General features: G+C 44.2%; 2 protein-coding genes across 8 annotated transcripts in view; one reads left to right on the top strand and one right to left on the bottom strand.

The window, feature by feature from the left end:
• USP34 (ubiquitin specific peptidase 34) overlaps window positions 1-3,165 on the top strand; it is a 263,416-nt gene extending 260,251 nt beyond the window's left edge. For 4 of the 7 annotated variants that reach the window (XR_010405682.1, XM_064572466.1, XM_064572467.1 and 1 more), the window contains one exon: window positions 189-3,165. Coding sequence is in view for 6 of the 7 variants with exons in the window: in XM_064572466.1 (XP_064428536.1) it covers window positions 189-796 (608 nt within the window). In the remaining variant the exon portion in view is untranslated. The remainder of the gene's footprint in view (window positions 1-188) is intronic. The other 3 variants (XM_064572469.1, XM_064572470.1, XM_064572468.1) reach the window with 1 other exon arrangement.
• On the bottom strand, window positions 857-19,037 carry LOC123851270 (activator of 90 kDa heat shock protein ATPase homolog 2-like). Its single transcript, XM_064572471.1, is given in 9 exon segments — window positions 857-2,269; window positions 3,176-3,277; window positions 3,677-3,787; window positions 4,482-4,570; window positions 5,565-5,651; window positions 5,654-5,672; window positions 7,688-7,773; window positions 17,417-17,532; window positions 18,702-19,037. Coding segments are annotated over 9 exon segments (714 nt in total). The 5' UTR covers window positions 18,782-19,037; the 3' UTR covers window positions 857-2,245.
• Between the last annotated feature and the right edge of the window lie 7,294 nt (window positions 19,038-26,331).

The following is a 26,331-nucleotide window of genomic DNA, read 5'->3' on the forward strand; positions in this document are numbered from 1 at the left end:
GCTTTCTGGACTAATATTAATTACTTTTAGGGTGGGAGAGGGGAAGAATACACTCGGTATAACTGACTTTACAATAGCTGTCTGTTCAGTTGGGTCTCCTACATATAATGCTAAAAAGAAAATCTCCTGCAAACACCCCCAGTGTGATCTTAATGACTCCTTTCAGAGAATGATGTTCATTTTCACAGATGATGAAGGGGCAACTCCTGTTAAAAGAAGGCGTGTTAGCAGTGATGAGGAGCACACTGTAGACAGCTGTATCAGCGACTTGAAAACAGAAACCAGGGAGGTCCTAACCCCAACTAGCACTTCAGACAATGAGACAAGAGACTCCTCAATCATTGATCCAGGAACTGAACAAGATCTTCCTTCCCCTGAAAATAGTTCTGTTAAAGAATATCGAATGGAAGTTCCATCTTCGTTTTCAGAAGACATGTCAAATATCAGGTCACAGCATGCAGAAGAACAGGCCAGTGATGGTAGATTTGAAGACTGTAAAGAATTTAAGGACCTCCACTGTTCCAAGGATTCTAACCTAGCTGAGGAAGAATCCGAGTTCCCTTCTACTTCTATCTCTGCAGTTCTCTCTGACTTAGCTGACTTGAGAAGCTGTGATGGCCAAGCTTTGCCCTCCCAGGACCCTGAGGCTGCTTTATCACTCAGTTGTGGCCATTCCAGAGGACTCTTTAGTCACATGCAGCAACACGACATTTTAGATACTCTGTGTAGGACCATTGAATCTACGATCCATGTGGTCACAAGGATATCTGGCAAAGGAAACCAAGCTGCTTCTTGACATTAGATGTAGCATGTCTACTTTTAAGGTCCCCTCTCCCCCCAATGCTGTTTGTATAAGTTTTGCTTATTTCTGTTTTTGTGCTTCAGTTTTGTCCAGTGCTCTCTGCTTGAATGGCAAGATAGATTTATAGGCTTAATTCTTGGTCAGGCAGAACGCCAGATGAAAAAATTTGCATCTTCAGTATACTTTCTAAAGGGCAATCAGATAATGGATATGTTTTATGTAATTAATTAAGAGTTCACTGTAGTGGCTTTCATTTCATATGGCTGTCTGGGAGGAACAGGGTTCCCTGGCCCTGTACAATGTAATTTAAACTTACAGCATTTTTACTGTGTATAATATGGTGTCCTCTGTGCCAGTTTTGTACCTTATAATAGAGGCAGATCGCCTCCGATCGCTGTGGTTCTTATTATCAAAATTAAGTTTACTTGTATACGGAACAACCACAAGAAATTTGATTCTGTAAAGAATCCTCTTTAGCTGTGGCCTGGCAGTATATAAATGGTGCTTTATTTAACAGAATACCTGTGGAGGAAATAAAGCACACTTGATGTAAAAATAATTGTTTTATTTTTATTGACATGACTGACTGATTGATTGCTATTCTGTGCACTTAATTAAACGGATTGTGATGACTTTTCATTTGTTTACATTTAACATTGCTTTAGTCTTCTCAGATGAAAGTAATGAGAAAACTGTGAATGGGAGGGAAGCACCTCTCCATTATATTCTCTTCCATCATGGTAGTGGCGGCCCGAAAAGTCACTTACCCCAGAGCCTTTCAGGCCTCCGCCCGGAGAGCACATCTGCTGCGGGGAGCAGCCGCGTGACGTGGCCCAACGCACCTCACATCAACATGCTTCTGAACGCGACATGCTGCTGCTTTGCTACCTAAGAGCTACAGACCTTAGAAACCCTGAAGTAAGATAAAGGAATAGTATCAATGTGCCATTTATTTTTTTGTCTGCCTGAACTAAAAATACAGCTAAAGTAGCTTGCTAGGACAAGCGTTAGTGGGAAACAGCAACCATCTGTCCTCCGAGGCTCAGTCTCTTCCCAGAGGAGCAGCTATGGGAGGTAAGGTTAATACTGACTTTTCAGGTTGCTTGCTACTTTTAACCCAATGAGAGTCTAGTAGTAAAGATTCAAACAGTGCTCTGAATTCTGTATAAGCTCATGGATTTCACCCAGTATAAAGTAAGAGTGTTTTCTTTTTTAAAAGGAGTAATGGGGAAGAGGTAAACTTGACACTCTTCCTGCTTACAAAAAGTAATACCCCATAAAAATCTTCTAATTCAACCATTTAGGGTTGGGTCAGCTATAGTAAACCTTTTATTTCTTCAAAATGCTGCTTCTGCCAACAGAATTTCATGCTCTCTTCTTTACAGACAGGAACTCCTGTATAGTCTAACTGCAATTCAGTTTGCCCTGGAGTAGGCACAAAACTCAGTGCAACTGTCGCATAGTGTTCTGGAAAGAAAAGAAGAAGCTTATTACTGCATTACAAAAAGGAAAACTGTCCATACAGTACTACTTTTTTTTTTTTTTTTTACAGCGTGTCGGGGGCTGGAGCATGGGGGCAAGCCTGAGTGTTTCTAGACTCTTATAACAAAGAATACTAGTAACATACCTTCTGGCCAGTTCCTATATCTCCATTTCATGATCTCTTTGTCAACTAAAAACAAAGGGGAAATTCCCTTAAGACAGCTTTTACAACTTCCAGCAATACAGGAAATCCCTGAGCACTAAAAGTACTGAACAATGGTACAGTCCCATCTTCAAGGTCATACAGCAGCGCCACTGAAAATCCACTGTTCCTGCATGCCAAAACGTCCTTAACAGCACCAGCCTCGAGGACAGAAGTGCAGTGACATTGGTAACCCCTACAGAACTGATGTCGGGGCTGAGGCAATGATTTATGCTTTAGGTGGCCAAAATGTGAAACTTGTACAGCAGGAGTTAAGAATTCTACTTCCTTCTTCTAAAACCATAAGCATTAGCACAATTACTGTGCAAACTCAGTCTTCATCTTTATCATCTTTATCATCTTTATCATTACTTAGTATGTGTAACATTTATTTGTTCTACAACCAAGTATACTTAATAATGTTCTCAAAATCAACTTTATAATGTTCTCCAGTTTCTGTGAGCCCAGATAAAAAACCAAAGCAAATTTTTTTTAAAAAGCATGGATTTTAAAAAGCAATACTGGGGCGCCTGGCTGGCTCAGTGGGAAGAGCATGCGACTCCTGATCTTGAGGTCATGAGTTCAAGCCCTATGCTGGCTGTAGAAATTACTAAAATTAAAAAAAAAAAAAAGCAGTATTAACAGAAGAGTCAGTCCCAGCTTACTTTTTAACCCTAAAGATCACTTACCAATTCTGTATATTCACTGGTGATGTTCCCATCAAACATTAGGAATTTCCCTCCCTTTTCAGCTTCTAATACAGCAGGAGATTTAGAAAATTTTTGCACCAACTAACCAAGCAAAACACAGAGCAGACATGTTAGTCCAGTGTGCCCTATCACCTTTTTAACCTAAATGCAAAGTATTAACAATTAAGGTAGTTGGGTTTTTTTTTCCCCTTTCCTAATTCTGAATCTGTAGCTTTTACGTAGAGCTTTCTCTCCCTCTCCCTCAGAGGGAGAAAACTCAGTAATGTATCTCCTAAACGTGGATCTGTTTCCCCAAACTGCCCATCTTCTACCCCCTTGAATTTTTTAGAAGTTATCCTAAAGATTTCTATCACCACCATTCTAGATCGCTTCAGTTGTAAGAACATGGCCATATGGGAAATGAAAAACCAGCTTCCGTTCTTAGTGGCACATTGTCTCCCAGTGTCAGCACTGAAGATCCTAGCTTGGGAAGTTACTTACATCTTTCACAGTGAAGATGCTGTACAGTTGCTCTGTAGTGGCGTCGAAGAGTTCCGTCATGTGCAGTGCCATGGTGGGGATCCTTACCCACAACCCCATTGGAGATGCAGCCTGGATCTCAAGAAGAGAAGAGGTTCCAAAGGCTAACTAGCAAGCCAGGGATCAAGCTACTTAGATTTTAAAATTCAGTCTTCCCCTCTTAATAAAATACCAAAATGTCCCCAAATTTCACACTACCCTTTTCCAGACACATGGAAATAGCATGAAAAGCCTTTTATTTTAACACCACCAACCCTGGTTACTGTGAAACAGAGCTCATTGTTCCTATGAGCTCTTCGACTTTGTTCCACTCCCAGGTCATCGCTTAACGCCCCAAATCCTCCTTGGACGTGTACATAATGGCCCAGAGCGCATAAAGATGAAGGACAATAGCACTTAAGGCCAAAGGGTGTCAATTCCCCAACACCAGATGCCAAGGATGGGACCTAAAACCACCCAATCTGAAAGTCTGGAGAGGTTTTTCCATTGTTGTAGGTGAACCTCAAAGTTGCCTGGTTTTATAATCTGTTTCCTACCAAAGAACCCGCCTTTGGAACATGGTCTTGAACTAAATTCAATATTTATCCCACAAGAAGCCCTGTTTATATATTCCCTTCCATCAAGGATAGAAGTCTTATTTCATCATTTCCCCTCAAAATGGCAAGGGATGCAAAGATGGATGAACCGGCTGGCCTCACTAGGGCTTTGAAGCATCCTCATTAAGCACTTCCTTTTCCCTCCCTACATACTGGCCCCAGAGGACAACCTGCAAGGTGTTCTCACTCAGTTTCCTTTCAACTGTCGGTTCCTGGGTTGCCATGGCTTTTGTTGGTAAAATCATTCCCACTGTAAATTCTAAAAAGAAACATACAGGAAGTGATTTAAAAAAAAAAATTCTTTGAGCACCACCAGTAAGGCAGAAAATCCAAACAGCTTATAAGAAAATAAGAGAATGGATATTTATAAAGAATTCCTTTATCATTGAGAATTTCAAGGCCATAGCATGTTTTTACATACAAAATTAATTCATGAACATGAGTTCTATAGCAACAAATGCCTTTTCTTTTTTCAAATGCTTCACTTTTATTTAGTTCTTGATAAAAGAGTGGTATTTTCAAATTGTTTTCCAAAAAGCTCAATTTTATAAAACTACTAGCTTTATGACCTTCACCTGTCAAATCCAGACACTTAATTGCTTCACCACCACCTCACAAAGCTTGGCCTTCCAGTATTCAAGCCTGTAACACCTAGATACTCCAGTAACAGAGTCCAAGGATGAGGTGCAGACATTCAGGCCCCACTGGTCATTTTGCTTGGCAGGTGACTAATTTAGGGAAGAAGACAATAACCTCACTTCTACGCAGGGTAGATACGATCTAGGTAAATCTCAACTCTATCTGCAATATCTTTCATTCCTTCATTCATTCATTCAACAAAGATTTATTCATAAGCACCTACTATGTGCCAGGCATTGTGCCAGAAGCTGGAGCTACAGCAGTGAACAAGACACACACCTTCCATGCCCCCTTAGAGCTTACACCGAGGAGCGAAGATAAACCTTGAACAAGTAAATTACACAAACAACTGAATAAATTATCGTTCCAGAAAACTCTTAGTAATTCCATAGGCAAAATAGTTTGCGATGTGTACGATACCAATAGTCACTAATTGTGGTCTTACTCATGACTAGCTCTCAACCTTCAGATTACAATTTATCCTGCAGCATAAAAAGCTGTTTCTGAAGCCTTAACAGACATCACCCTAACCTGGGAATCCAGACCATAGTACAGAGCATAACTTGCGTAAATAGAAAAGGGACCCTCTGGTTCACAAGGGTTGCCTTCTTTACCCGTCTTAAGTGCCTTCAGGTAATCTCCAAGGGCCTCCCTGACCTTGGCAGTGCCTGCAGTTTTCGTAAGATCCTTCAGTATATCCACACCTTTTTACTCACATTCACCTACAAATCAGGAAAATACAAACCCTAAGAAAATCTGATTTGATGTACTCTCACAACATCAGAACAAATGGCTAGGAGAAGCGCTATGATGCTGGGGGAGGGGGAAGAAGTGGATATAAGAGAGATGCACCAGGTTTCTTCACAGACTTTGAGAAGCTGTAAGGGTTTTTTAATCAAAGGTCCATTGACTGGGTTGGTGGCCAAATCTGGAGTGGACTTCTTAGAAATGTGAACCCCTTAATTTGCCTATAAAATGTTATGTGTATATGTGTATGTATTATATTGATGATATAGTCACCCCATGGCTTTTATCAGGGTCTAGAAATGCGCTGTCCAGTACGGTAGCCACTAGCCACATTTGGCTACTGAGCACTTGAAATGTGGCTGGTCTGATCTGAGATGTGCTAGAAGTGTAAAATAATACACAACAGACTCTGAAGAATTAATACAAAAAGAGAATGTAAAATAATCTCTAATTTTGATACTAATTACATGTTAAAATGGTATTTTTATATATTTGGTTAAATAAAAGTATTAAAATTAATTTCACCTGTTTCTTTAACTTTTTTAATACGGCTACTAGAAAAATTTAAATTCCATATGTGGCTTGTATTGTATTTCTATTGAACAGCGCTGGTCTAGAACCCCAAAGCCAGTGTAATTAGGAAAATCAAGTTCCATAATAACGTGGCCTTGGGCTACACTTTGTTGATGCGGAGGAAAATTGGGAAAGGAAGAAAGAAAGAGGGAGGGGGGAAAGGGACAAGAAGAGAGTGGGGAGAAGGGGGCAGACAGGAAGAGGGAAGCATCCGAATGCCGCTCTGGCTCTTGAGAATGTGTCTGTGGTAGTCTCAGAATGAAAAGAGGTGTTGGTTTGAAATATTTAGTGTTCCTATGATTCACTTGAGCTGGGCCTGGTCCCAGGTCATGGGTCCCAGTATGTCCTGTAATGCCACCAAGGGTTGAATCTAAAAGGCCAGTTTAATATGCTGATGAAAAACTTTTCAGCTGGATCTGAATATAGTGAAGTGAAATCACAGCCCTTAAATAACGGCAACCACACGTCTAAAGATGGGTCTGACACAGCCCCACTTTTATGGCATTTGGTAACCTTTACTAAAGGCCAGTCATAGGCAAGTAGCTCAGTATGGTTTAGTTTTTCTCTCTTTGTTAAGAATTCACATTTAAGTAGGTTCACAAATCAAAAAGACCCTCTATCATACTATCTTAGTTTGGAAAATCGACAAATGGTACAAATGGCCCCCACCCCCACCCCCTACCCCCAACCAAGTTTTTCAGCTTCAAGAGGGCAATCCCTGAAAACAAAGTCTGGGAGCTCCACAAAGCTCCACCTCTCAGGAGAGCTAGGAGAGCCAGTCAAAAGCAAGGGGCAACTAACTAGTTTACCAAAAACCATGCAATATAACTGAAAGAGAGGACAGCTAAAAGCGGAGAATTTTCACCACTAAAGGGAAACAGCAAAGATGCAGCAACAGGACGCCTGGGTGGCTCAGTGGTTAAGTGTCTGCCTTCAGCTCAGGTCATGATCTCAGGGTCCTGCTCAGCGGGAAGCCTGCTTCTCCGTCTCCCACTCCCCCTGCTTGTGTTCCCTCTCTCACGGTCTCTGTCAAATAAATAAAATCTTTAAAAAAAAAAAAAAAGGCAGAAACAAAACCCCATTCACCCACCTGGGCATCTGCCTGAGCACGCTCCAGTCTGTACACGGTCACATCTACCTGCTACCAGCCCAGAGTCATAGATGAACCTGCGCAGGCGCCACACCTGGGATGAGGGGCAGTCTAGGGCTCCTGGGCCTTGCTCTTCTTCCTCCACCGCTCCGTTCCACACCCCACACTGCCTCCCACAGTACAGCACACCTTCTTGGCAAACAAACCCTACACAATTCACCAAAACCACCACAAAGGAATCATAGAGTCTATTAACGGTTTTTCAAATGCCCAATATTATACAGCATAAGCTTGGGAGGATACAAAAGAAACTAGCAGATACCTCACCTCAGTGTCATCTACTTCATTTTCTTCAGAAAGGTTGAGTATTTCAATCAATCCCTTGTGCTTTTCGCCAGATTCTTTAATTACAACTAAAATGAACAAAATACGTTCTTCAATCACAAAGTAACAACTGGTTTATGCAAAACTGCCCACCCCCCTCACAGGGTGCCACCACAGAGGATGACAAGGCAGGTTCAAGGCTTTGCCACCACACAGGTAGTTCTCCTAGCCCCCAACAGAGGTAAGCGAATAAAGGTGGAGGTAAAACCTGGCCAATGAGAGTGCACACAAAACTAGGGGCCGGGTGGAAGGATGAGGTCGGAGGAAGTGGGCCTTTAACCAATGCTTTTGTTTTCCTCCCCCAATATTCTTTACCAGGTCAAATCAGGATAAAGGGCCGTCTTGACGAGGAGTCACATAAAGGATGGAGGCCAGAAAGGGGCAGTGAGGTCTAATCAAGGAAAGCATGAGGGGAGACAGGTGATGGCTTGGGGAAGTTGTGCATGGACTCCACGTAGCTGGATTTCTTTCAATACCAAAGTGCTGATTTCAGGGACATCAAGATGGCAACATAGGTTATTCCTGACTTCAGGTTCCCTCACAAGACCAACTAGCAGGTATCCATAGAGGAGACACCACTGTGAAAATACCAGAGTGCACCCTTATGGACCAGAGACAAAGGGCCAAATGAGAAGCGTAGGAGAAGTGATAAAACTGACCAAATCACCCCTCCCTCTTGCCAGCACAGAGCTGTGGTTTCTTCAGGTGGAAAAACATCCAGGTCCCCTAGCATTGGGGGATGCTTCCTAGAAGGCCCATCTGGGTCTCAGCTCCCAGGAACCACTGGGAATCAGACAGAAGCAGGGCAGGACTTGAAATAACCAACACTCAAATCTTGTTGAAACGTGTTCCTACTACAGCAGAGCATGAGCAAAGATCCTGGCCAGTGACTCCGCCCTTCTGCAGAGCTGAGCTGGCAGCCCTATGTGGCTAGGGAGCTCAGCTGGTGATTATGCCTGATTAGGGTCCCTGGTCAATGGACTGAAACCAGCTGTGGAGCCCATTCTACCGCCCCCACCCAGGCAAGGAAGCAAATCTGCAGCCCCACTCAACTGCTGGTGGAGCCTCCCATCATCCGGACCATACAGGAAGCCTGACCAGAGAATCTGGGCAGCCACTGAGCCCATCCTCCAGCCCTACTTGGGCAGGAAGCCAAACAGCCCTGCCCAATTGTTGAGCACAGTCTCTGGTCCCACAGAACGAGGGAGCCCAAACAGTAACCCTAAGCAGCCTTGAAGCCCAGCCTACAGACCTGCCCAAATGCTAGACACAGCTTCTGGCTTTGTCCAGACAGTGACCCCACCCAAACACAGAGCGTAGTCCCTAGCCCCAACAAACTGTGGGATACAGCTGGAGGCCCATCCCACCAGAGAGCCTGGCCAGCAATGTTGCTCAACAGCAGAGCATAGCCAGTGGCTCCTTGATCTCGAAGTGAAGCCTGCAGACCTATCCAACTTCAAGGCACAGTCTGATCACAGAGCACAGCCTGAGGCCAGGTCCAATCATGAAGCCCTGCCTGTGGCCCCACCCGAACAGAGTCTGGCCAGCAGAACCATCTGGTCCGGGAGCACAGCCTGAGACCGCATCCAACCAGGAGCAATGGTGGAGACCCACCCATTGCCTTGCCCAATCATAGAGTCCAAACAGTAGCACTGCCCTTCCAGGGAACACATCCAGGGACCGCCCCCTGACCAGAGGTAACTGCAAGGCCCATATAGAGGACCCATGTGACCATGGAGCACAGCGAGCAGCTACACCCCATCAGGGAGTATGCCCAGCAACCCTGCTTGAACACAGAGCCCAAGGAGCAGACTCCGCTTGAACATAGGAGCCCAGCCAGGAGAGCCCCGACCTCCAACCCTGATCACAGTATGAGCAGTGGCCCCACTCAACTAGAGATCCCAACAGCATGCCCTGCCCACCACAAATGCTACTAGATGACCCACCAAGTGACCCAAATTAAGCTGAATGGTGAAGGTCTTTTCCTACTGAAGCAAACCTATAAATTCTGGAAAAGGAAATCACTTACATATGCAGATACCAAAACAAGGAATTAAGGCTCATGAAGAATCAGGTAAACATGACACCACCAAAGGAAACTAATAAAACTCCAATAACAGATCCTAAAGAAATAGAGATCCACGAACTATGTGACCAGTAATTAAGAATAAATCTCTTAAAGAAGTTTAGTGAATTATAAGAACACATAGACAAACAAAATTAGGAGAAACTGCACGAACAAAATGAGAAATTCAACAAAGAAACAGAAACCACAAAGAAACACAACAGAAAACCTGGAGCTGAATACAATGACTGAACTGAAGAATTACACAGAAAGCTTCAACAGCTAAACTGACCAAGCAGAAGAAAGAATTACTGAACTAGATGTTATTTGAAGTTAGCATCATAAAAATATATGAATGTGTAAAACCCACTGGTAATGGTAAATACACAAAGTCAGATCATCTAATATTGCAATGGTGTTGCATAATTCACTTACAACTCTATTTAAAAATTAAAACATACTAAAAATAACCATAAATACAATAATTTGTTACTAGATACACAATATGAAAATATGCAAATTGTAATATCAATAACCTAAAATCTGAGGAGGGAAGAAGTATAAATTTCTGTATGCTACCAAAGTTGTTAATAGTTTAAATAGCATGTTATAAATATATTCCATGTAAGTCTCAGGGTAACCACCTGAGGAAAACTGTAGTAGGTACGCAAAAGATTATGATAAAGGAGTCAAAGCATACCACCACGAAAAGGCATCAGACCATCAAGGAAGATAAGAGAGGAAGCAAGGAACGCAGGATCTACAAAACAGTGAGAAAACAATTAACAAAATGGCAAATGTAAGTTCTTACCCATCAATAATTACTTTAAACATAAATGGATTACATTCTCCAAAAGACACAGAATGGCTGAATGGATTAAAACAGGAAAAAAACAAAAAACAAGATCCAACAATATGCTGCCTATAATACAGAGACTCACTTTAGCTTTAAAGGATACACATAAACTGAGAGTGAAGGGATGAAAAAGATATTTCAAGCAAATGGTAACCAAAAAAAAAAAGCAGGAGTAGCTACACTTGTATTAGACAAAATACTAAGAAAAAATGGTCAAAAAAAAAAAAAAACTAAAGAAGGTTATTATGGGCGCCTGGGTGGCTCAGTTGGTTAAGCGACTGCCTTCGGCTCAGGTCATGATCCTGGAGTCCCGGGATCGAGTCCCGCATCGGGCTCCCTGCTCAGCAGGGAGTCTGCTTCTCCCTCTGACCCTCCCCCCTCTCATGCTCTATCTCATTCTCTCTCTCAAATAAATAAAATCTTTAAAAAAAAAAAAAAAAGGTTATTATATAATGCTGAAGGGACTGACTCATCAGGAAGATATAGCAATTGTAAATATTTATGTACCCAACATTGAAGCACCTAAATATGTAAAGGAAATACTAACAGAACAAAAAGGAGAAATAAGCAGCAATACAATAGTTGGGAACTCTAATACCCCCGATCAACAATGGATTATCCAGACAAAAAAATCAGTAAGGAAGAGCAGATTTAAACATTATAGAGCAAATGGACTTCACAGGCATATATAAAATAGTCCATTAAACAGCAACAGAATACACATTCTTCTCAAGGATCCATGGAATATCTTCTAAGATAAATCATGTTAGGACACAAAACATGTCTCAACAAATTCAAAAATACAGAAATTATAATATCTTTTCAAATCATAATGGTATGAAACTGGAAATCAGTAACAGGAGGAAAGCTGGAAAACTCACAAATACATGGAAATAAACAAATATTCCTGAACAACAAATAGCTCAGAGAAATCAAAAGGGGAATTTTAAAAATACCTTGAGACAAATGAAAATAGAAACACAATACACCAAAACCTACAGGATGCAGCAAAAGCAGTTCTAAGCAGGAAGTTTGTAGTAATGAGCACATACATCGAGGAAAAAAAAAAGGATTTCAAATAAAGAACCTAACTTTATGTCTCAAAGAGTTAGAAAAAAAAAAAACTAAGCCCAAAGTTAGCATCTATAGATTCAATACAGTCCTTCTCAAAATGCCAATAGAATTTTTCACAGAAACAGAACAATCTAAAATTTGCATGAAACCACAAAACACCCCCAACAGCCAAAGCAATCCCGAGAAAGAACAACAAAGCTGGAGGCATCACAATTCCTGATCTCAAACTTTACTACAAAGTTACAGTGATCAAAACAGTATGGTATGGACATAAAAACAGACACAGAGACCAATGGAATGGAATCAAGAGCCCAGAAATAAACCCACACATATATGATCAACTAATATTTGACAAGGGAGGCAAAAATACTCAGTGGGTAAAAGGTAGTCTCTTCATTAAATGGTACTGGGAAAACTTAATATTCACGTGCAAAACAATGAAACTGGACCCCTATCTTCTATCACTTATAAAAATTAACTTAATGTGGATTAAAGATCTGAAACCATAAAACTAGGAGGAGGAGAAAAGCTCCCTGACACTGGTCTTGGCAATAATTTTTGGATGGGACACCAAAAGCACAAGCAACAAGAGCAAAACATCAAACTAAAAAGCTCCTGCAGGCAAAACAATCACTCAACAAAAGGAAAGGGCGACCTACAGAATGGGAGAAAATATTTGCAAACCTTATCTGCTAAGAAGTTAATATCCAAAATATATAAGGAACTCATAAAACTTGACAGCAAAAAAACCCCAAATAATCCCATTAAAAATGGGCAAAGGACCTAAATAGACATTGATGCAAAGGAGATATTCAGATGGATGACAGGTACATGAAAAGATGCTCAACATCACTAAGTGTCAGGGAAATCAAAGTCACAGTGACGTATCACCCCACACCTGCTGGAATGGCTAGATCAAAAAGAGACAACAGGTGTTGGCGAGGATGTGGAGAACAGGGAACCCTCATGCACTGTTTGGCAGGAATGCGAACCGGTGCGGCCACTGTGGAAAACTTTGTGGAGTTCCTCAAAAATTAAAAGAAAAACTACCATATGATTCAGCAATCCCACTTCTGGGTATTTATCCAAAGTTAATAAAATCACCATCTCAAAGAGACATCTGCACCCTCATGTTCACTGCAGCATTGTTTACAGTTGTCAAGACATGGAAACAACCTACGTGTCCACTGACGGATAAACAATGTAGTAGATACACACACACACACACACACACACACAAGTATAGTATTCGGCCATACAAAAGAAGGAAATCCCACCATTTGGGACAAGATGGATGGACCTTGAGGGCATTATGCTAAGTGAAATAAGTCAGACAAAGCCAAAAATTATATGATCTCATTTGTATGTGGAATCTAGAAAAACCAAACTCCTAGAGACAGAGAGCAGATTGGTGGTTGCAGGGAGCCAGTGATGTGGAAGGTGGTCAGAGGACACAAAGGTACAAACTTCCAGTTACAAGAGTAAGTTCGGAGGATGTCATGTACGGCCTGATGACTACAGTTAACAACACTGTCCTGTATATTTGAAAGTTGCTAAGAAAGTAAATCTGAAAAGTTCTCCACATACACAGAAAACTGTACTATATGAAGTGAGGGATGTGTTAAATAACCTTACTGTGGTAATCATTTCCATTTTATATATATACATATATATATAAAATCATCCTTAACCTTATACAATGTTCTAAGTCAATTGTGTCTCAATAAAGGTGGGGGAAAATTAAAATAAAATTTAATTAAAAAAAGAAGGAAAAAAACAAAACCAGAATGTTGACTCTTCTCCAGAGGGCCCACTTGCCTCTTCTGGGACTCACTGCCAGAGGAGAAAGCCCAAGTGGTCAGGGCAGGCCCCATTCAGCCTGCCCTCTAGCTGCTGTCTTGGATAGCTCGGTCTTACCTTCCAAAGGAGGTTGCAGCTGCTTTGAGGTGAGGGAGACCATGAACTTCCCTGGGACCCTCAGAGCCCAGTCCTGGGGGTGGCGTGGGGTAGAAGGTTCCAGACCCTGCTATGATCCAGCCAGCTGCAGACAATGAGGGAGCAAATGAGAGCAAACCCCTAGCCAGAAGTTTCCAAGGCAGAAGTGGACTTTTTTGATGCTTCCTGAGCACCTCCCTGAGCCCAAGCCTGGCTCGAGCAAAGCGGCCAACAGGGTGGAGGCCCACAGCCAGCTTACTGTGGGACTCTCTGACCCAACTCTTAAGAAAGGAGTAGACTCCTGAGCAGAGGCCCAAACTTTAACTCAGTACAATCTTCTAGAATTAGCTCTCTCCCTCTCTCCTCTTCTTCCTTTTCACCTCTTCACATCCATGATTATTTCAACAAGTATTCACTGAGCACAGAATGTTGACCACCCGGTAACTAGGCATCACAGGAGAAACTTACTCTTTCAACAAGCACACAACATTCCAGACACTAATCTGGACCTGACCAAATGACCTACAGAATGAAAACAACACAAATGTCCATCAACTGATGAACAGATAAACAAAACGTGCTCTATCTGTACAACAGAATATCATTCAACCATAAAAGGATAGGAATATGCTACCACATGGATGAACCTTGAAAACATTACGCTAAGTGAGAGGAGCCAGTCCTCTAAATGTGCGACCTCAAACATAAAAATCCTAGAAAAGCATAGGCAGTAATTTCTGACATCAGCCACACATCGTAGTAACATTTTTCTAGATCTGTCTCTTGAGGCAAGGGAAATAAAAGCAAAAATAAACTATTAGAACTACATCAAAATAGGGGTAACTGGGTGGCTCAGTCAGTTAAGGGTCTGACTCTTGATTTCGGCTCAGGTCATGATCTCAGGTCACGGGATCCAGCCCGGCCTCGGGCTCTGCGCTGGGTGTGGAGCCCACTCAGGAATGTCTCTCTTGGATTCCTTCTGCCCCTCCCCAACTCCATGTGCTCAAAAAAAAAAAAGGACTACATCAAAATAAAAAGCCTCCAGGGCGCCTGGGTGGCTCAGTTGGTTAAGCGACTGCCTTCGGCTCAGGTCATGATCCCGGGGTCCTGGAATCAAGTCCACATCGGGCTCCTCCTGCTCTGTGGGAAGCCTGCTTCTCCCTCTGCCTGCCACTCCCCCTGCTTATGCTCTATCAAATAAATAAATAAAATCTTAAAAAAAAAAAAGCTTCTGCACAGAAAAGGAAATAATCAACAAAACTAAAAGGCAACCTACTAACTGGGAGAAGATATTTGCAAATGCCATCTCTGATAAAGGGTTAGTATACAAAATATATAAAGAGGGCGCCTGGGTGGCTCAGTTGGTTAAGCGACTGCCTTCGGCTCAGGTCATGATCCTGGAGTCCCGGGATCGAGTCCCGCATCGGGCTCCCTGCTCAGCAGGGAGTCTGCTTCTCCCTCTGACCCTCCTCCCTCTCATGCTCTCTGTCTCTCATTCTGTCTCAAATAAATAAATAAATAATAAAATCTTTAAAAAAAAAAAAAAGGGTAGAAGACAGGGGTGCCTGGGTGGCTCAATTGGTTAAGCATCTGACTTCAGCTCAGGTCCTGATCTCAGGGTCCTGGGATTGAACCCCATGTCGGGCTCTGCTCAGTGGGGAGTCTGCTTGTCCCTCTCCCTCGGCCCCTCCCCCTGCTTGTGCGTGCTCTCTAATAAATAAATAAAATCTTTTTAAAAATTTAATTATTTTAAAAAATGGGCAGAAGACATGGACAGACATTTCTCCAAAGACGACACAGAGATGGCCAACACAAATGAAAAGATGCTCAACATCACTTACCATCAGGGAAACAAATCAAAACTACAATGAGATATCACCTCACACCTATCAAAATGGCTAAAATAAAAAACACAAGAAACAACAGCTGTTGGTGAGGATGTGGAGAAATGGGAACCCTCTTGCACTGTTGGTGGGAATGCAAGCTGGTGCAGCTACTGTGGAAGACAGTACGGAGGTTCCTCAACAAATTAAAAATAGAACCACCTTAGGATCCAGTAATCACACTACTGGCTATTTACCCCCCCCAAAAAGAAAACGCTAACTCAGAAGGATATATGCACCCCTATGGTTATTGCAACATTATTTACAATAGCCAAACTACGGAAGCAGCCCAAGTGCCCACTGACAGATGAATGGATAAAAAAGATGTTGCACATATAGAATGGAGTATTACTCAGCCATAAAAAAAGAATGAAATTTTGCCATTTTCACTGACACGGACAAAGCTAGAGAATATAATGCTAAGCTAAATGAATCAGAGAAAGACAACTACCATATGATCTCACTTATATGTGGAATTTAAGAAACAAAACAAATGAACAAAGGGGAAAAAAGGAGACAAGCCAAAAAAAAAAAGGCGGCTCTTGGGGCACCTGGGTGGCTCAGTCGTTAAGCGTCTGCCTTCAGCTCAGGTCATGATCCCAGGGCCCTTCCTGCTCCGCGGGAAGCCTGCTTCTCCCTCTCCCACTCCCCCTGCTGTGTTCCCGCTCTCACTGTCTCTCACTGTCTCTCTCTCTCTGTAAAATACATAAATAAAATCTTAAAAAAAAAAAAAATTCTTTTAACTCCAGAGAACTAATGGTTACCATAAGGGAGGTGGGTGGGAGGGATGGATGAAACAGGTGAAGGGGATTAAAGAGTACTCTTATCATGATGAGCACCGGGTGACGTATGGAATTGTTGAATCACGGTATTGTACACCTGAAACTAATTTAACACTTACGTTAACTAGACTGGAATTAAAATTTTTAAAAAAGGAGCCAGTCACAAAAGACCACATACTCTATGATTCCATTTATATGAAACGCCCAGAATAGGCAAATCCATCTATAGAGATAGATGATAGGAAATAGGCAAATGCATCCACAGAAACAGAAAACAGATTAGTGGTTGCCAAAGACTGTGGAGTGACTGCTACTGGGGACAGGGTTTTGTGAGTGGTGAAAATGTTCTGAAATGGACTGTAGTGGGAGCTGCACAACTCTGTGAGCGCACTGAAAACCACTGACCTGTATACTTCAAACGGGTGAGCTGTATGGTATGTGAATTAGATCTCAATAAAGCTGATATTTAAAAAAAAAAAAAAATCATCCCTGCCCTGATTGGGAAGGGAACCAGAATAGTAATATATTTAAGTAACCATATAAAGATAACCAAATATCAGTGCTTTGGGGGAAAATAAAGCAGGAAGAGAGATTTCAAAGAAGGGACCTGCAATTTTTAGAGGATAGAGACGGGTGGCTTCACTCAGGACAAAGACCAAAAGGACCCAGAAGAGTCAGCAGGCAGCTGTCTAGGGAAAGAGTGCTCCGGCAGCTCCAGAAAACTCTAGGGCTCACAAGTGCCTGGCAGACACGAGTGCTGCTAAAATCGAAGGGCTCTAAGCAATGAGTGCTGGGAGAAAGGGAAGCCCCCCGGCTTGCTAGACAAGGCACTCTACATGACAGAAGGATGTCTGGAACTACACACACCAAATCCAGGGGCTAGTGAGTGCTAGGCCCCATCAGGAGCTCTAAAAATATCTACTGAAGGAATGAATACTACACCAGCTGACTCTGCCCCAAGGCTGCCTCCAGCTCCTAGCTGTGCCCTGAGCGCCCCGTTACCTTTCCAGCTCAGCCTGATGTTCCACTCATAGAAGAAAATCAGCTTTCCTTTGTGGCTGCTGCAAGAAGCCTCACCTTCCACCTGCTTCAGCTCACTGATCTCAACGCGGCCAGCCTCGTTCTCCACGACGATGCCCACCAGGAGGTCACGGAGCTTCCCCTTGGACCAGCGGGTGGCATCCCGCTCTGTCCTGCCAGGGACCAGAAGGGCAGAGCCGTGAGTGGAGGCCCCAGCTGGTAGCCGCATGCCAGTCTGGGGCGTGGGGGTAATGCCCGGACCAGCCCAGATCAGCCCACTGCCTCTCAGGCAGCCCTAAGAGCCCTGCCACCCTCAAAGTTCAACCAGATTTCTACCAGATATCTTTTAACATTCCTGCTCAGTTCCTTAAGATATTATTATCCACTATGTAGTGTTTTGTCTTAAAAACACTGGCTTATTCTGGGGGAAAGGGGGCCTAGCAATCCCACCCACTGGAAAATGGATGGGCAAAGCCTGGGCCGTACAAAAAGTTTTAATTTTAATCAAAACAAGACACATTATCAAGTGCATATATTATCTCATGCAATCTTCCCAAATAAATGTTCCCATTTTAGCGAGTGGAAATGAGGTGAGAGAAGCCCCTGATGTGTCCGCGGCGACAATGCCGGGGAAAGGAGAGGCCAGGGCTCCCTCAACAAGCCGCCCCCAGGCTGACGGCTTTACTCTGCCCCGGACCCGCCCCAACTTCGGCTTGACGGCCTTGAGGCACCACAGTGTACCCGCAGTGATGCTGCATCACTTCCTGAAACTGTGCGGGAGCGAGGGAGGCAGAAATCGCCCACGTTCCACATGCCATACAAAAACGATGTGCAACGGTTCAAACTCCTAGAAGGAAGGCAGGGCTCACCCGAGGCCCATCGTGTTGAGATCCAAATTCACTACATACAGACCGACACACACACACTACTAGCTCCTTTTAACTTCCAGAAACATCAAGGGGGGGAGGGGAGCTCTTAAGGTCACAGACTGTCGAAGTTGAAGAGGCCAGGCAGATACCATTCATGGCGCCCAGACCAACTTTCAATAGGAGGAAACTGAAGTCCCACAGCCAAAGCAGATAAGCCCCCCACCCCCACCCGCACCCCCACCCCGGTCTCCAGACTCCGCTGAGGCTAATCACAGCCGCTCTTTGAGCCGCTGGTGGAGGAGGGAATCCTCTGCACCTGTGCAGGCCCCGCCCCACAGAGGGAGCGCCGGAGAGGCCGGGCCACCGCACCCCGCAGCGCACGGGGAGCCGGCTGCTCGCAGAGGGGCCCCACCGTTCCGCCCAACGCTCGGGAGGGAGGGGGCCCGAAAGCCCCGGCCCCCGCCCGGCCGCACCCGTGCCAGTTGTTCACGTTGGTCCCGTCCTCCCGCTCTTCCACGATCCAGCGCGGGTCCCCCTGGCCCCACTTGGCCATGTCTGCGCTGGCGGCGCGGCCTCGGCTGACGGCAAGGAAGGGCCGCGACGCGGGCTGCCGTGCGGCTCCGTAGCGACGTTTCCGGCCTCCGAGCCTGGGATCGCAGGCGCCCAGAAAGTGCCAGAAAACCCCGCCCCCCGCGCCGCCCCGCCCCGCCCCGCTGCGGGGCGCGGAGGGAGCGGGAGCCGGGCCAGGGCTCCGAGAGGCAGGGGCGCGGGGGGAGGGGGCCGGAGAGGCCGGGAGGCCGCAAAGGTCGGCGCGGGGCTGCGGGATCCGGCAGGCGGGCCTGACGGGGGGAAAGGCGTCCGAGACGCGCGGCTGGGGAGGGGCGCAATCCGGGAGTCCGGGCCTGCGGCGGGACTCGCAACTGCAGGGGTCACGAAGGGGGAGCCTCGGCCGCCTGCGAAAGACGCGGATGCCGTTTAAGGATTCACTATTCTCACTGCAGTGGCCATTTTCAGTGCTGGCCAGCGGGACGGTGAATAAGCGACGCCTGAGGGCGGTATTGGGGATGCAGCTGGCGGGCTGTCGGCGGCCGCGCTAACTGTGCTCGGCGAACCTGGCGCTGGAGCATGCGCCGCAAGCACTGGGTCGCGCGGTTTGCTGTGCGCCCGGCTCCGGGTCCGAGCGTGCCCGTGGTGCGCTGCGGTCTGCGCTGTGCGCGCTCTCTTCACCCCGTACTCCTCTTCCGTTCCTGCAGAGCTGGTTCACGCCGGTTCTCACGCTTTTCCAGCACCTGTGCAAGTAGCACGAGCTACCAAGTTCTAAGTTACTTCAGGGAGGTTTACGTTTTGTTCACGTAATAATCCTTCATGGATGACCAAAGAATGTGATTGCAAGTGCATATTATTGCAGCTTAACGCAATTTTTCAGTCATTCACGAATTTTCACCGTCCTGCAAAAACTGCACCAACTATAGGGGAAATGATGGAGATGTCTATGAATATTTAGCAGGGAAAACGGATAATGACAATGAATTGTGGAAGTACCTGACTCTTCCCTTCCCCTGTGGTGGCCTGTCCTTTGCCTGTGGACTGTGCTCATCACATTCACTGGTGGGAAACATTTCCTCCATCTGCTTATTGGAGCTACTACATTCCAACATCATCTTCCAAAAAGCCGCTTTTATGTAGTATGTAGTGTTTGATCCCCAACAAAGTGTTCAGAGTGTTTTGATCCCCCCCCAAAAAAAATTTTTTTTGATTTCACCTTTCATAGCCTTACTTCACCAAAGGCATGGACACAAACACAAGGTATCAAATAGAAAAGAACAGCAATGGCAGTAGTAAATGGGCACCATTTTCTTGTGGATTCACTGTTCCATCTTTTATCCAATTCATAGAGGGGTGCCTGGCTGGCTCAGTCAGTAGAGCATGTCATTCTTGATCTCAGGGTCCTGTGCTTGAGCCCCACATTGGGGGTAGAGATTGCATACAGAGTATTACTAATAGAACATTACATGGTAAGATTTAGATATATATAAGTGTAACCTGGGGGAAAATAAGACATCAGAAAATATACAAAGGCAGAAGCTATAATCACTAAAATTTTATGTGAACAAAAATATTTTGTAATATTTACACAAAAATTTATCCTAATGGAAATAATCTTATTACAGTGCAAATGGAAAAGGCATTCTATGTAATTGATCAAGAATTAAATTGGCCTAAAAGAAATTGCTCCAAAAAGTAATTTCACAAAGAAAATCTTCAGAATTAATGTAATTATTATTAAAATATTTGAGCAGGGAGCCTGATGAGGGGCTCAATCCCAGAACCCAGGGTCATGACCTGAGCTGAGGGCAGACACTTAACAGACTGAGCCACTCAGGTGCCCATTAGAAAAGTCATTCTTAAGAAACTTTGAACAATTGACAGGCGTGGATAAAAACTGGGGGGAGGGAGATTTTTCAAGGTGGAAAGGAGGCCACAGATAGGTATTTGGAAGTGGAATCGTTAAGCAGGAGGGATATTGGAGTGTAGCAGGGGAAGTGTTTTTCAGTGGCTGGGACTTTCAGCTTGGTTAGTCAACATCACCCTGAAAAACTAGAATGAAAAGGGGCTAGGAGAGGGGTTTATGTTATGACTCCGGAGATCAGCATTCAAGGGACAGGCAGAAGGCATTTCATCATGGAAGCCAAGGCCCATAATAGAGACAGTGGCTGGCAGTGTTAGATATTGAAAAGTGCAGGTAGGGTAAGAAGTTGTTTTCTGGATTTGACAAGAGGGTCCATGGGCCCTTTGCAGAGAGCAGTTTCAGTGAATGATGGCGGCAGAAGCCAGGTCACTCTTGACAGAGGGGTGAATGGGGGGTGAGAAGACAGAGGGCGTGCTCTCAAAATGTCTGACAACGGTAAGTAAGAGAAATGGAGAGTAGTTAGATGGGGATGTGGGATGAAGGGAGGTTTTGCCTTTTCCCTTTAAATGTTTTCATATGCTGATGGGGACTAGCTGGTGAGAAAAAGGTCTCTGTCCAGGTCGTGGGGCAAAGCCCAGAAGCAAGGGGAAGAGAGGAGTCCAAAGGTAGGTGAGGTCAACCTGGGATTGGAAGACCCAGGAGAAAGGATTAGGATGAATGTTTCTATACCAAGCTTGGTTTTGATCGGTTTGATTTCCGGATGGGGAGAGAACAACTTTAGGTGGCATTTTGCCTGCAGCAAAGTGAGGGTGATAACCCTGACAGGCTTTGGGGGAAGAAATGAGAAATGTTCTAAGTATGTCTTTCTTGGGGCACCTGGGTGGCTCAGTCGTTAAGCGTCTGCCTTCGGCTCAGGTCGTGATCCCAGGGTTCTGGGATCGAGCCCCACATCGGGTACCCTGCTCGGCGGGAAGCCTGCTTCTCCCTCTCCCACTCCCCCTGCTTCTGTTCCCTCTCTCGCTGTATCTCTCTGTCAAATAAATAAATAAAATCTTAAAAAAAAAAAAAAAAAAGACTAAGTATGTCTTTCTTCCCATCAGCACTGGGGTAAGCCCAAATCATTGCCACCTTTTCTAAACACAATTAACTCCACCACACTTTCTTTGTGTCTAGAGAAAGGAGCTGAAAAGTACATATCCATGATTGACTCTTACTAGCAATGCTTTAGAGAGTCAGGACTTCGATTCAAGCTTCACATCACAGTAGATCTACAAGCTGCTAAGATCCTGCTGTTGAGAAAGTCATTGTTCTCATTTATTTTTATAATTCTAATGCCTATGCTGCAGTTTGATTTAATCCCATTAACATTTATGGAGCTACCAAAGTGCACATCTGCCCAGAGCACATGATAGCCCGTAGTGCACTGTGTACAGCCATTTGCTCTCAAGCTGTATTATTTTCACCGGCCTGCTCGCCTTGAAGAAGGAGCTCTTCCTTCTCTTGAGCCCAAGGCCAGAGCTGTGCCAGCACACAGTGCAAGGCCAGGAGTTGTACGGATGACTGAATGAAAAAAAGGAAAAAATGCTTCTCAAACCTAAATGTTCCAACCTATTAATAGGCTATAAAATCAATTCAGTAGGCATCTGCTGACTGAAATGAAATGAGTTTAAATTATCAGAGTGATTACATATGATAAAAGCAGATATTTCTTAAATCATTACGTGTGTGTGTCTGTGTGTGTGTGTTATGTGAGAGTTACACTAAGGGTTTTTTTTAGTTGGAAAGCCACAGCTGTAGCAAACCCAAAGACAAATGCAACAGCTTACAAACTACCTGTTGATCTGTTTTGCACATTGGAGAATCACCAGCGTCTAGCACATAACAGTTCTCAATAAATATTGGGTAAATGAATAAATACATAAAAGTAAAAGAAGACATTGGTTGAAGGGATATGAAAGGAGAGAACTGGGCCTTTGAAGGGTGGATGGAATTTTAACAGGTAAATATGGGAGACCTCGGTCCAAACCAAAGAAGAAAAGCACTAACAAAGATGTGAAAGTCAGGAAAGTCATTGGGGGAAGCAGAATGAATGGGCACCAACATGGTGGGCAATCAGAGTATCATGAGCTGCCGTCCTCTTTCCCTCCCAGCAGGTGGCGGCAGAGGCGGCTTGTGCAGCCCAGCCCAAGGTGAAGGCTGAGACCCTCACGACAAGGGGTTGCTGCTTAAACAGCTAGAAGACCTGAAGGGGGTGCTATCGGGCGGCGCGTCGGCTAAGTGACAGACAGGCAGCGCGGCTTCCAAGCTCTCCAAGATTCGAGAGCACATTCATCTCCGGTGTTCACACCGTCATTAACCAGATCAGAAAGACAAGCTCAGCAAATTCTACAAGGGTGAGAGGTAGGAGCCCCTGCACCTGCGGCCCAAGAAGACACGTGCCATGAGCCTCGCGAACAAGCGCCAAGAGGACTGGAAGGCCGAGCAGCAAGTGGCGGAAGGAGCTGCGGTACCCACCGCGGGTGTACGCGCGGTCAAGGCCTGAACATTGGTGTCAATGAAACACGATGGGGGAGGGGGGTGGGACTATATAAGGAGGACACTTTGAGGACAGTTTGAAAGCCAGTGTGAAGAAGGCTTTTGACACCCAAGAGTGAAGTAAATGTGTGCTGGGTTCTTCCCCTGCAGCCGTGTCAGACCATGCTGGCAGGCTCAGAAGCCCAAGGCTTGGATCCAGGTCTTGGATCTGCCACTTAAATTCCTAACCTCTTTGTACTTCACCATCTAAAATGGGGATAGTGTTAACAGCTACCCATACAATTAGATTCAACTGCTAGTAACAAAGTAGCAATAACAAAATAATACTAAAGAAGATAGCCTTTTATTTTCCTCTCGTGTAAAAACAGGTGGTCCATGGCAAGTATGGAAAATACGCAATCAGTGGAGCCCTGAGTTTACAGCAACAATACTCCACACACGGCTTCCACATCAGGGTTCAGGATGGCCACTCAATCTACATTCCAACTAGCAGGAAGAAGAAAGAACGGAAGTATATTCTCAACCTTTAAGACACACCCCAACACTTCTGCTCAGACACTATTGGTTAGAACATGTCACGTGGAAATTCCGAGTGGCAAGGAAACCTGGGAAGTATGGTCCTTATTCTAGTCAGCCACATGCCCAGCTCACATTTGGGAATTCTGTTCCCAACAAAGAAGGGGGGTCAACTAGCACTGTTCTGCCACCCAACCTCATAGGTAGTGTGAAGTTAAAGGAAAGCTATTAGAACAATTCTAGGCACATAGGAAGCACTTGATAAATGTTTTGGTTGTTTTCCTCACCCTCCCTGGCTGATCTTCTCTAGTCCAGGATATACACTAACTACCACCAAACTCCAAATACTCCTAAACTGACAGTTATAGCCTAGGTTTCCCAGCCAAGCTCAAGGCAACTCCTGTAGCCAATGATCTGCTTTGTCAAAGATGGCTTACAATCACTTCTGTATCCTTACTTGCAGGAATAAGGAAATAAAAGGAGGGTGTGCTTCTCTTCTTTTAAGAGCATGACTCAGAAGTTGCAGATATCATATCTATGCTCACCTCAATGACCAGAACTTACATGCTCCCAGATAAAATATGGGGGAGGGGGTGGTTATTATAAATAGAAGGGTAGAATGTATATTTGGAGAATAACCTACAAGGTCTGGCTCACTGCCACTTCCTTGAACCTGCTCCTCTTCCTGTTTCCCTCCTGGCTTCCCTCTCTAAGCCTGTGGGTATCACCATCTATAGTAGTTCAAGGGCTCATCTGTGACTCTGCCCCACCCTTGTCTCCAGAGCGTCACGCTGCACAGCTAGGCACTATCCATGTTCCAATCTGCACTTCACATTGAGCTGTGATATATTGAATGAATGAATGAATGAATGAATGAATACATAAATAAATAAGAGAGAAGGGAAAGCCTACTTTTTAGGAGAATGTGAACTAATATTATTAATAAGTGAAAACTACTTATTATTTTTACAGTGGAGAAATCCAACAGACACCATCTTAACTCATGATAAAAATTAAAATTACATCAGGGCATCTGGGTGGCTGTCAGTTAAGCATCTGCCTTCTGCTCAGGTCAGGATCCCAGGGTTCTGGGATGGAGTACCACACTGGGCTCCCTGCTCAGCAGGGAGTCTGCTTCTCCCTCTCCCTCTCCCCCTCCGTTTACCCCTCCCCACTGCTCGTGCTCTCTCTCTCTCTCAAATAAATAAAATATTTAAAAAATTTTTTAAATTATAAAAATAAATAAATAAATAAAAATTTTAAATTATATCAGTTTCTAGGGGACAAATTGAGAGTCCATGCCTCCTCTTTTTTTTTTTTTACAAAAGATTGATTGATTGGTTTTAGAGAGAGAGAGAGTGCAAATGGAGAGAGGAATAGAGGGAGAGAGAGAGAATCTCAAGCAGGCTTTCCACTGAGTGTGGAGCCCCAGACGGGGCTCCATCTCATGACCCTGAGATCATGAGCTGAGCTAAAACCAAGAGTTAGATGCTCAACTGACTGGCTCACCCAGGTGCCCCTAGAGAGCACATGTCTCTTGACATGATGTACTGAGATCACAGGATCACTTCTAGAATAGTTCTGCCAAAGATATATGACCTGAACCTAATCATAAAGAAATATCAGGCAAACCCAAACAGTGAGAGACATTCTACAAAGTAACTGACCTGTAATATTCAAAAGGGTCAAGGTCAGAAAAATCAAGTGAAGTCTGAGGAATTGGTCCAAATTGAAGGTGATCAAAGAGGTGTCACAACTAAATGAAAAGCATTATTCTGATTAGGATGCTGAACTTAGAAAAATATATTGGGACAATTGGCAAATCTCGAATGTGGATTAGATGATTGACACACAATAGTTTAACACTGTTAACTGATGGTTGATCTGTGGTTATGTGGAAGAATCCCAATATTTAGGAAATATGGGCTAAAGTACGAAGGGTAAGTGATATAGCATGTTTGTGTCTTATTCCCAAATGCTTATAAGATATGAATGATAAAACAAATATGTAAATTGTTAACCTAGGAATCTGAGTTAAGGCACATAGTTTTGTAGTCCTGTTGCAACTTTTCTGTAAATTTGAAATTATTTCATTATAAAATGTTTTTTCTAAAAATAGGCTTTCTGGAGCACCTATGTGACTCAGTTGGTTAAGCTTCCAACTCTTGGTTTCATCTCAGGTCATGATCTCAGGGTTGTGAGATTGAGCCCCATGTGGGACTCCGAGCTCAGAGTGGATTTTGCTTCTCTCTTTCTCCCTCTCCCTCTACTCCTCCTGCCCCAGCTCACACACTCTCTCTTAAATATATATTTAATAGGCCTTGCCAGTTTGTTGTTGGTGTTTTGACATTACTTTTTGCTGAACAGAAGTTTTTTGTTTTTGTTTTTGTTTTTAACAGTCCAATTTATCACACTTGTCCCTTTTGGCTTTTGGATGATGTGCCCTACTTGAGGTAGTCATTTGAAGAAAGTTTCTGGGTCAACAGCTAATTCAAGAGGAAAGGTGAAAAGTTTGATCTTACTTCTGCAAGAGAAGCACCAGTAGGCATTGAGAAAGAATTGCTCAACTTTTCACTGAATCCATAGCTTAGGAGATGGAAACAGACTCTGAAAGCTTTACTGATCACTGAGCATCTTCAGCT

This window comes from Mirounga angustirostris, unplaced genomic scaffold (assembly GCF_029215605.1).
Source record: "Mirounga angustirostris isolate CCGP_5_RB_7025 unplaced genomic scaffold, mMirAng1.0.hap1 SCAF_10, whole genome shotgun sequence".
Lineage (NCBI taxonomy): Eukaryota > Metazoa > Chordata > Mammalia > Carnivora > Phocidae > Mirounga > Mirounga angustirostris.